At 40.2% G+C, this 11918-nt stretch overlaps 1 protein-coding gene across 2 annotated transcripts; it reads right to left on the bottom strand.

The window, feature by feature from the left end:
- Nucleotides 1-11368, bottom strand: LOC143618464 (uncharacterized). 2 transcript variants are annotated; one of them, XM_077090675.1, is made up of 3 exons: nucleotides 11344-11368; nucleotides 10996-11053; nucleotides 1-2944 (listed from the first exon to the last, which is right to left on the bottom strand). In XM_077090675.1, exon 3 carries the CDS (start codon nucleotides 2856-2858, stop codon nucleotides 324-326), a length of 2535 nt encoding a protein of 844 aa, XP_076946790.1. In that variant the 5' UTR covers nucleotides 2859-2944; nucleotides 10996-11053; nucleotides 11344-11368; the 3' UTR covers nucleotides 1-323. The 2 variants fall into 2 exon arrangements, with proteins under 2 accessions (XP_076946790.1, XP_076946789.1); XM_077090674.1 differs by lacking the exon at nucleotides 11344-11368 and having other exon boundaries at nucleotides 10996-11233.
- Nucleotides 11369-11918: the final 550 nt, after the last annotated feature.

Below are 11918 nucleotides of genomic sequence, written 5' to 3'. Positions count from 1 at the left end.
TCTCCAAACCACTTTTCTAAATTTCTTTGATATTTATGTTGAAGAAATTACAACTCTATGTAAACAAAGTTCTGAAAACAAATAAATCACTGTAACCTACTTCCTTTTCCCAATTAATCTTCATAAATAAGATCACACCTCCCCTCCCCTCCCCTCCCCTCCCCACCATAACAACAACAACCCGCTAAAGGCCGTTTTATTCTGATCGTACCAGCATCCCTCCAACTAAAGTTAACAGCTAGCCTACTCTATAAACCTATGGCTATAAAAACTGATAAAAAGACAGAGGGAGCCAGATACCAACATGAATAAAAACAGACCTCTTATTGCCATGGTGGTTGTTGATGCTTATAGTTCATCAGAAACAAATCCCACCCACTATCCGGTTGATCACGTTTCCCTCCAATAGTTGCACCCGATGACGCTTGATCATGATTCAGAAACTGCCTCAGTCCCCCATTATGATTAATATTATTCCCCCTCGTACTCGAAGACGCTTGATCATGATTCAAAAACTGCCTCAACCCCCCGTTATGATTAATAATATTATCCCCCCTCGTACTCGAAGACGCTTGATCATGATTCAAAAACTGCCTCAACCCTCCGTTATGATTAATATTATTCCCCCTGTCGGTTACGAAACCTGAGTCCAAATCAATAGCGTGGCGTGATGGGCCCGCACCATTCGAAGCAGACGGTGCTGCACCCATGTTGAAGAAGAAAGGTTGAGTGTGTTGAGAAAACGCAGGTTGGATGGGTTGGATTGGTGGGATGACAGGGGCACCTCTTGAATCGACCATGTACAGGATCGGTGCACCGGGCGGGGCGTACATAGGTCCCATTGTAAAACCATTGTGGGTGTAACCGTAAGCTGGTACATTGGAGTAAGGGATTGAAGATCCGAGCCCTAAACCTAGACCCGACCCGGATCTCCCCAAGTTGAAATCTACGGAAGGTTCTAGAAGCCTTCCGTTAGACTGAACAGGAGGAATGTAATGATTATTATGATCCTTGCAGTTCACCTCAACTTGGGTACCGAAAATGGAAATAACCGATTCGTCTTGTGTGTTGTTGAATAATTTACCGAGAAACGGGTTATTGGATGAAGCATTATTTGGAACGGTTTGGTGGTCGTTTAAATTCAAATCGATGTTGCGGTAAGACGGCTGCATTGACGAAGATACGGACGGGCTGTGGGGGCCGTTTTGTTTCAGAGGCGTAACTCGGGTTTCTCGTTTCCAGTCCAGCGTAACAATGCTAGCATCACTGTCACCGAGACTATTAAGATCCAACTGTATTTTGTCCTCACTGGCTTCAGCTACATTCAGATCAAAGTCAAAGTGGGTTAAACGTTGGGTTGAGTTGCTGTGGCTTGACGAGGACGAAAACGTCTTTTCACCTTCGGGTATCCGTCTAAAAGCACTGGTTGCGGCTGAACCTTTCCAGCCGAGAGTACCTTCAAATTGCAAAGGAGCAACGGGTGGTCCTTTGGCGGCAGCAACAACTGAAACCGGGGTTAAAGGCGGGCCCACCTGACACTCGGTTTCTTCAAAAGCAACATCTTCATTCAGATCAAATCCAGAAAAACCCTTTTCAGGATCTAGTGTTGAGTTATCAAGTGTTTCTGAATTGATCATAGGTTCGGATTTAGGTTCGGGTTCAAGTACGGGTGCGGGTGCGGGTCCGGATGAAACCTCATGACCTAAACCCGGACTCGATCGATGTTCCTTTTCACTTGTGGAAGTGCTGCAACTTTGTTCAGGAGAATCAACTTCTAGTTCCACTTCATTAGCAACTTGCCTAGCAAGCTCTAGTGGGTCCACCATTCCATAATCCAGTTCCATGTCAGATGGTCTTTTGGTAATCAAATCCTCATTTTGGCTTTTTGCTGATTGTTTGGATACAGGCAAAGGGCTTCCCGAATTACCGTCACTCTCGATTCCAGTATCTTTCTTTTCATCTTCATCACTTTCTGTATTCGATGACGACTTTGGGTTCTCAGAACCGTCACCACCGCTAGCAGAATCACCGCTTCCGCTAGCGGTGCTGACATCCGGTGTGGTAGTCGGGAGGAGGGGAGATTGAGATTCCCGACCGTTGACCATATCCTCATCTTTGTTGGTCTTTTCTTCCATTGTTTCGGTCTTTGTAACCGACTCCAAACCATGGACAACGTCCGTACTAGAAGTCAAAGTTGTGTCTTCCAACGTGCTAGATAAAGTAGTCACAGAGTCAACCTTCTGCTTCTCATTCGCGTCTTCCAAACTTTCTGATTCAGTTATTTCTGTTGCAGATTCCTTAACCACTTCCTGTGTCACTATCTCATCTTTGTCAGTTTCTTGTTGAACAGTCACTTTTTCTTCATTGATATTAACAGAATCAACATTGGTTGGTTCTCCGTCATTGTTCTGAACCGGGGCCCACTTATCACAAAGATCTTTAGCCTTCTCACGAACCGTTAAACTACTATGACCAACAAGACCCTGCACGGTTAACCCAACTCCTGAACCCACAGAGTGATGGTGGTCCACTTGCAGCCTCTCAAGTGCCCGTAACAATGCAACAACCAACTCTTCTAACAAACTGGTTCCAATATCGTCTATAAGGTTTTGAGAATCATTGAGCCATTTATTAATGAACACAAGTCCGTCTAATTGGATGAAAAGTTCAAGGCACTCTTTGCTCTCGGTGGCTGCAATGGTGTTTGCAACGGCAGACCATTGCTGGGATGCTTCACTAACGTTTTTCACGATGTATTCTTTCTGGTTTTGGATAACAGTGATGAGGTCATTAACTCTGGTTGGAGTTGTGAGCCCCTCTTTTAACTCAGTTGAGGTAAAGAAGTCTTCAAGTGTCATGTTGATCCAACTAAAATGTTAGCATACTACTCATCATTGTAGTATCATAAATATAACCATCCAATGGATCAAATTACCAAAGTGCCCTGTGAACGTAAAACAATAAAATCAATGTCAACAATACGAACACGCATATACATACACATTTAATGTTAAGTCCTGTCAGAAGGCGGCTAACATTTTACCAAATCAACTGGCTTACAGCCTTACATGCAGAACAGGAAAGATTTGCGTACACAAAATTTTAAAAACTAGTTCACCAGCTAATGATGTTCATCTCAAATAGATAAAGTAAACTTGATATGATCCATGTATAAATTCTTTAAAATATTTACAAGAATGTTAATATTATTACTTACCTACTAAAGTCCTAGTCTCCCTCATAACTAAAAAAAAGCACCATCATACTTTTATCAAGTACAAAATTAGCTAACTATTATGCGTGAGTATATGTTTGCAATGGCAATAACGATCCATTTGCATATGAATGGGTCAATACTCAATTCGGGTTTTGTTTCATCTCTAACGGGTCAACTGAATAAAATCAAAAGTACTAGCTAACATAAAACGGGGCAAAAGTCGGAAAATTGTATTTTTAATGCACAGGAACTCCTAGATCACTTTACTCAATAAGTTAGGTAAATACTGAAATAATAGAATTTTTGTACTTGTATTTGTTAGACAAGATATTATTCCATATTTAAATAATGTCTAATTGTATAGGGTCTAGTTTGTATTATTCAAGTCTATATATATCTTGTAATCTCCTTATTATTATTCACAATAACAATTATATTCCCTCTGATTAACTTGGTATCACAGCCAGTTATTCCTAACCCTAATTTCTGCAGCACAAACTTGTCGGCCCTACCTTTATTATTATTTTTTTATTCTTTCATGATCACAGAACAGCAGCTTTGCTGCTGTCTTCCTCTGCTGTACCACCCCTCCAATCTTCCTCTTTCTTTCTTTTTCTAGAACCAATTACCTATGGCCACCCTCACTGCTTTTGATCAAAAAGAAAAAGCAGTCCACAACTCCCACAAGTTTGGATTTACCCTCAACTCCGATAACCACAGTTCCTGGTTGTTGGTTATTCACCCGTTCTTAGTCACCAATAATCTCTTTGGTTATATTGACGGAACCATACCCTGCCCTCCAACCACCATAACAGTTCCTGCAGACCCTCCCAAAGATAATGCACCTGCACCACCACCCGAATCCCAGCCCAATTCACAGTACCCAATCTGGCTTTCCAACGATGCACACGTTCGGATGCTCCTTATCTCCACTATCTCTGAGGGCGCTTTACATCATGCCAGAGGCACTCTTACTGCTCGTGACCTTTGGCTTGCCCTAGAGCGGGCCTTTGCACCTCACACTTCCTCCCGAGAATATACCTTAAAAACACAACTTTTAAGGATTGAGATGAAGGCTGATGAAACCCCTACAGCATACCTCCAACGTGCACAAGAATATGCCTCTGCCCTAGCTAATATTGGCGAACCCTTGAAAGAAAAAGACCTTGTTATGATGGTTATTTCTGGCCTACGTGACGAATACCATGGCGTTAAGACCACGGCCCTTACTCGTCAATTTGCTTACAACGAACTTCATGCCGTGATTGCTGATCACGACTATATGCTTAAACGTTCTGCCCCAATTGTTCCACCTACTCAAGCATTCTCAGCCATGGCTCCTACTTCGGCTAAACCCACCGGAGGCAGCCCTACACCGCCATCAGATGCGGCTGTTCAGGCGGTCCAACAACTAGCAGCCCAACTTGGTGTGCAACTTCAGTTGCCATCTCAGCCCCAAGCCTTCTACACTAACCGATCCGGCAACAATCCCTCCAACAATCGGCAGGGTAACAGTCGTGGACGCGGTAGTTACAATCGCTCGGGTGGCCCTAGTGGTGGAAATCGCAGTCAATTCAGTTGGGCATCAAATCAGAACGTAGTTTATGGATCCTGTCATAGGTGTGGCATAGGGCATCTCCCCACTCACTGTCCTAATCGGGACCCAGCCACTATTCGCCCAAGACAGCAGCCATCAGCTAATTTTGCAGATACCAGGTCATATGCTTCTTCTTCTTGGCTCCCGGACACGGGCTCTAGTCATCATGTTGCCCCAGATCTCTCTAGCTTCGAGCACTCTGATGCATATCATGGCAGTGACAACCTCCAAGTTGGCAATGGTAAGGGTCTACCAATTTTACATATTGGCTCATCCACATTTAATTCCCCAAACCGTACCTTTAACCTTACCAATATCCTACATGTTCCTGAAATTAAACAAAACCTCCTTTCTGTTCAAAAATTTTGTCGTGATAATTATGTTTATTTTGAATTTCACGATTCTTTCTTTTCTGTGAAGGACAAGTCTACACACTACCCTCCTCACGGGTCTAAGTAATGATGGGCTCTACTCGCTTAGGCTTCCAAGACAGCAAGCTATTTCTAAAACTGCCTTTTCTGCTCATCGTGCTTCCTCCAACATTTGGCATCAAAGATTGGGGCATCCTCATCCTCAGCTTTTGAAGTCAATGTTGTCTTTTTATCATTTACCTTTGAATAACAATAATTGTTCTGTTTCTTTTTGTGAACCTTGTTCTATTGGAAAATCATCAAAATTACATTTGTTATCTTCTACTTTTAAAAGTACACATATTTTAGATTTGCTTATTTGTGACGTCTAGGGACCCGCCCCGATTCCATCTAGTGACGGTCACAATTATTTTCTTTTGTGTGTAGATCACTTTTCCAAATTCATGTGGATTTTTCCATTCAAACATAAATCAGATGTCTATAATATTTTTAAACAGTTTCTGGTTATGGTTGAACGACAATTTCACACCAAACTTAAACAGGTCCAAACTAATGGGGGTGGAGAATTTCGATCTCTATCCACCTTCTTTCAATCATTAGGCGTTCTTCATCGCCTTTCCTGTCCACACACCAGCGAACAAAATGGTGTTGTGGAACGTCGACACCGACACGTGGTTGAAACAGGTCTCACTTTACTTGCTCAATCTCATGTGCCACATCGTTTCTGGCATTTTGCCTTTGAAACCGCTGTCTACCTTATTAACCGCATGCATTCACGCTCCAATTCTTCTCTCTCTCCTTTTCAACATCTTTTCCATCATCCACCCGATTACTCCTTTTTAAAAGTCTTTGGTTCACAATGTTTTCCCCACCTACGTCCTTACAACAGACACAAAATTGACTTCCGTTCCACTCCATGTGTCTTTCTCGGATATAGCTCCCATCATCATGGTTATCGGTGCTTTGACCCCGAAACCGAGCGGACATACATTGCCCGACATGTTCGCTTCAATGAACTCTGTTTTCCATTCAAATCTTCTCAACTTAACAATCTTCACTCCCCCTTCATCTTCTCCCGACCTCTGTCTCTATATATCCCAATCCACCTGACACCGATAACTTTATCCCACCTTCCGTACAACAAAATACCACCTCTATGGCTGCTGGTAACCCACCAGACCAGCCTTCACCAGCTGCTGTCCCAGCCTCCCCAGCAGCGAGAATACATGTCCCACCTCCTCCTCCACCTCCTAGGCCTCCCCTGATCCATACCTACCATGGCCGCCACAAACGACCCTCCCAAACAGCCACCAACCAGCCCCAAAACAACACTCATACAGCCACCGAACAGCCCCAAAATAGTAACCAGACAGCCCTAAACCAGGCCTAAACCAGTTCCCAAACAGCTACTCGTCCTCGACCTTCTAATCTTCGGCCCAACCCAAAAACTACCACACCCTACAACATATCATCCTTTACCTCTTCTACCATCGACCCTAACACCGAACCAGCCTCCTTTACTATTGCCAACACTTTTCCTCAATGGCGTAAAGCTATGGCAGATGAATACTCTAGCACTTTTGAAAAATGGCACATGGTCACTAGTTCCTCGTGTTCCGGGTTCTAATATCGTCGATTGCAAATGGGTTTACAAGATTAAGCGGGACCCAAAGGGGACGATTCAACGTTATAAGGCTCGGTTAGTGGCCAAAGGGTTTCGGCAACAACCGGGTATTGACTACAAGGAATTCAGTCCTGTGGTCAAGGCAACCACTATTCGTATTGTGCTTTCTTTGGCGATCACGCAAAAGTGAGCCCTTCGTCAGTTAGACGTTCAAAATGCTTTCCTGCATGGAGCCTTAAAAGAGACTGTTATCTCCAGCAGCCGCAAGGCTTTGTGGATCCTCACAAACTGGATCATGTCTGCTTACTGCACAAGCCTTTGTATCGGCTAAAACAAGCCCCACGTGCTTGGTTTCATCAGTTGTCTTCCACTTTACATCAGCTTGGGTTTCGAGGCTCCAAAACCGATCAGTCTTTGTTTATTTACACCTCCGGGGCCACAGTACTTTATATGTTGGTATATGTTGACGACATCATAATTACAGGTAATGATCCAAAGGCTATTGATGCGATTATTAGCCACCTCAGTCGCACTTACCCTATTCAGGATATGGACAAACTTTCTTATTTTTTGGGTATTGAGATTGTTTCCAAAGGGGCTGACATCATTTTATCTCAACAAAAGTATATTTTGGAGCTTCTACAAAAAGCAGGCCTATTGGACTCCAAACCCTTCTCCTCTCCAATTTCTACATCAGCAAATCTTGCTTTAGAGGACAGACCACCATTTGCCAATCCGGCACGCTATCGACAAGTTGTCGGGGCTTTACAATATGCCACCCTTTCCCGTCCGGACATCGCCTTTGCAGTCAACAAGGTCTGCGAGTTTATGCAGTCTACGACGGAGAATCATTGGTCCGCGGTAAAGCGTATTTTGCGGTACTTAAAGGGTACTCTCTCCCACGGCTTGCTTGTTCAGCAACAGTCTACTCAAGTTCTCCATGCCTATGCAGATTCAACCTTCAATAATCTGTCCGCTTTCTCAGATGCTGACTGGGCTGGGTGTCCAGATGACCGTCGTTCCACGGGGGGATTTGCTATCTATTTAGGGTGTAATCTTGTCTCGTGGTGTGCACGTAAACAGAAAACCGTCTCTCGGTCATCTACAGAATCGGAGTATAAAGCTCTAGCTGATGCAGTTTCTGAACTCACTTGGATACAATCCGTTTTACAAGAATTACGCGTCCCAGTTCGCTCAACTTCTAAATTGTGGTGTGATAATCTCGGAACCACATACTTATCAGCCAATCCGGTATTTCATGCCCGCATAAAGCATATTGAAGTTGATTTCCATTCAGTTCGTGAAAGAGTCGCTAGAGGTCAACTCTCAGTACAATTCATCACTACAGATGATCAGATTGCCGACATCTTTACAAAGCCTCTGTCTACTCAGCGTTTTCTCTTTCTTCGATCCAGGCTAAGAGTCGCTTCCCGGCCTTAGCTTGCAGGGGGATGTTAGACAAGATATTATTCCATATTTAAATAATGTCTAATTGTATAGGGTCTAGTTTGTATTATTCAAGTCTATATATATCTTGTAATCTCCTTATTATTATTCACAATAACAATTATATTCCCTCTGATTAACTGTAATTTACACACAAACTTTTTAAAAGTAAATAAATATAAAATTAGACCAAGCATGTTTTGGGTATAATCAAATCCGACCAGTACCAAAAGTAACTGCTCCTGACCCACCCATGCTTTCCAAATCAGCAACTCATGGACAGTGTTAATGACGTGGCACCCAAGTAAGGAAGTAATTGTCTTTATAATAAAAAAAATTAAGCTTGTTGTGGAGTAACATATTGATGCCCAAGATGCTTCTGGGACCCGTGCAAATAGACATGAATCATCAAAAAAAACCATGAGATCTTGTTGCTGCTTAACTATACCCAAGTCAATATAACTGGCTTTATTTATATACAAAGTTCAAGTGTAACTAGCCTTTTGTCAATATAATGCTTAAGGTTGCAATTTCAGTCTGTTTTACTTGTATAGGGATTGATTTGGGTTATATTTTATCTTTCATGGGTCTATAGGATTAACAAAAAAACGGGTCAAAGTGTCAAACATGTTGAGCTTCTAAAATGGCTTTACCAAAAAGGTAACACCACATTATTCATTTATGAAAAATGGATTAAAAAGGTCTTTCCCAGCCAATGACCGAGACTTGACCCGACGGTACCTACCACAATGCACACAGAGAAAGCTTGTCAATATCTTAAAACTCGATAATGAAACAATTCTCTTAAACTCCAGCTATACTTGACAGTTGACACCATATCTTTCAGAGATATCTCAAAAAAAAAAATATTATAAAATACAGAGTTTATAAAACCCACTTCCAAACATTATTCATGTCTTAATTTCACTAGCAATGTCAACCTGATCAACTTAACCCTTTACTTTCACATATATGAGTATAAACTACCGCATATCTTTCATATGAGTATATATATATTCACATTACGTGTCTAAACATAATTCGTGAATTAAGTAGATGAAAGAAATATCTTAAAACTATACTTAAAAGGTAATCTTTGTACAGTTTTCGACATTCTATATTTAGCAAATCATCAGACAAATAAAAAACAGGCGTAATGCAAAAACATAATAACAAGTTTCCGCTTGTTAAAAAAGAAAATATATGTGTTCTTTTGAGGTATGCACGTCACAGTTAATGCTGATATAGATTAAACAGAAAATGGCATATATATATGTAGCAATAAATTAATAATATATGTGATATATAAATAGACTACCCCCCCCCCCTTTTCTCTTCTCTCTTATTCTCCTTCCTGGTGTACAACGTCCCATTCGGTAGAAAACTGAAGTAAAGTGAAAAGCATAATATGTTAATAAAAGAAAACTAAATGTTAGATTCTATTCTCGAATATATTATCAACAGTAAGCACAAACCTATAGGCAATCCAAGTTAAGTTGTTTTTAGTAGATAAAAATGCAGATATGTTGGCAACGACGCGCATAAACATTCCAAATTTACAAGTGAAAACCAATCGAAAGAAGAACTGGAAACATGCAGCCTTAATAAATAAATCAATCAATCAATCATACCCAGTAAAGTCCCACCAATAGCATAGCTATAAGTAATGTCTGGGGAGGGGTGGGATGTAGGCACACCATACCTCTATCCACATGGATAAAGAGGTGGCTTCCAGAGAGACCCTCAGCTTTAAGCAGCCTTAATAAATATGCAATTTAATTTAATCAATATGCTTTTCTTTCCTTTTGACTCCTAACTGTACTTTCTACATCCAAGTACAGATTTAGAGTAATCAAACTCGAGTATTCAAGTAAAGCAATTACCTTTACACCAAATTAGAAACTTTTCGATCAAGCAAATATCTTCAAAAAATAATTAATTGTGCATGGCAGAACTCCACGTGATGTAACAAAAACAAGGAGCTCAGACTGCGATAGATGATGTAAAAAAAGTGCCATCAATTAAACCTCTTTACACACTATATATCCCCAAATATATAAATATATATAATTACTCATTTATCACGCCAATGAAGAATCTAGCTAAAGTATCAAAAATCACAAATATCAATAGCAGCAACTATGAGCAGATAATTAACATGATTAATCCAGCTATAATATCAAAAATCATTTTTAAATATCCATCCGAATTTCAACAACCACATCATCTGTTTTTTTCCTTTTATTGTCTTTTTTGTGCGAGTAAGTGCTAAAGGAACCCTATCACCACAACACAACAGTGCAAATAAATTTAGTTATCTAACAGACTAACTCCTTAAGAGACTATACCAGACTTTATACATGCTTCATGGCACAGAAACTGTCACACGTAACATAGTACCATTTACGTTTATTTATATCCGACCTAAAAATCATGAGGTGGTAAAAAAGTTGCCAAAAGCAAACCTTTCACATTGTAATCAGGTCCATACAAGAATAAGCATGTATCATGTTACTTTCAATAAAAAGAACTAACATATAGAAACCATACAAGAGGACTTTGACCGAGTGATCCAGTTTTGCCAAATGTGGCTCTGCAACCTTTAAATTGAAAGTTTGCGCCTTTTTACACGGGTTTGTGAACACATGTGCGGTTTCAAAATGATTCCAAATTACGTAGAAAAACAACTAGACATAAATCTAAAAGAAGAGAGGAACTCATGAAGCGAAAGAAATATTACCATATGAATCATGTTCCGTGTTGATGAAGCTCAGATTGTAATTAATGTTCAGTTAATCCTGCAATTAAATCACAATAAAGCATAAGAAATAAGAAACTTCACATACAAAACCCTAAATATACATATATAAAAAATTAAAACCCTAAAATCATGAATTCTCCAGGGGGCATACGAAACCCTAAATTTCAAATTCAATTTCAGTCACAGCCGTGTGTAATTATCAATCAATGAAAAACTATTAACACATTAATTATATTATCAGATTTCGTTCATGTTACATAATCAATCAAAGCACAAAACAGGTAGCAAAATTTCAAAATAATAATAAAAAAAGAGAGAGAAAATTACTAATTGGCAAGGAATCTGTAGAGAAATGAAATTGTATGAGTGACTGAAATTGAAAGAGTGAAGGTTGAAATTGGTGGTTGCAGGGGTATAATATAATCGGTGTTTTCTCTCTCTCTCTCTAGTGAAAGAAAAGGTGTATTAATATTAATATTTTTATAATACCTGCTAGCGTTTGTTTGTCGTCGCTGTGTTTCTTTTCTTCTCTTTTCTTTCCCGAACGAAGATAGATAGATGGATGGATGGTTGCTTTCTGGGTTTGGGTTCGGGTTCGGGTTCGGGTTCGGGTTCGGGTTCTTCAGCAAGGGCACCTGGTTTCTAACTTCTGTCTTCCTTCTTTTATTATTTATTTATTTATTTATTATTATTATTATTATTATTATTATTATTAAAGTTAATTTCGTGTGCGTGGTTTTTTATTTAACTTGAAACTCGGAATTGTAACGAGTTGGCTTGGATTGGTTTGTAAACAATTTGGGTTCAAGCTTGACTATGGCTTGAGCTTGTTTAACTTAACATAGGTTTTAAAGTTTTATTTTTAGTTTGTCTTTCTCACCCTAGATTTTACGATTTGATTG

Source organism: Bidens hawaiensis, unplaced genomic scaffold (assembly GCF_021521415.1).
Source record: "Bidens hawaiensis isolate Kalapana, Puna unplaced genomic scaffold, B.hawaiensis_p1.1 tig00077461_1, whole genome shotgun sequence".
Classification (NCBI taxonomy): domain Eukaryota; kingdom Viridiplantae; phylum Streptophyta; class Magnoliopsida; order Asterales; family Asteraceae; genus Bidens; species Bidens hawaiensis.
Note: the sequence above shows the minus strand (reverse complement) of the source record. Positions and strands in the feature narration are given on the sequence as shown.

Excerpts from the sequence above, each read along its gene's own strand:
- LOC143618464 (XM_077090675.1), bottom strand. The coding sequence starts at position 2,858 with ATGACACTTGAAGACTTCTTTACCTCAACTGAGTTAAAAGAGGGGCTC.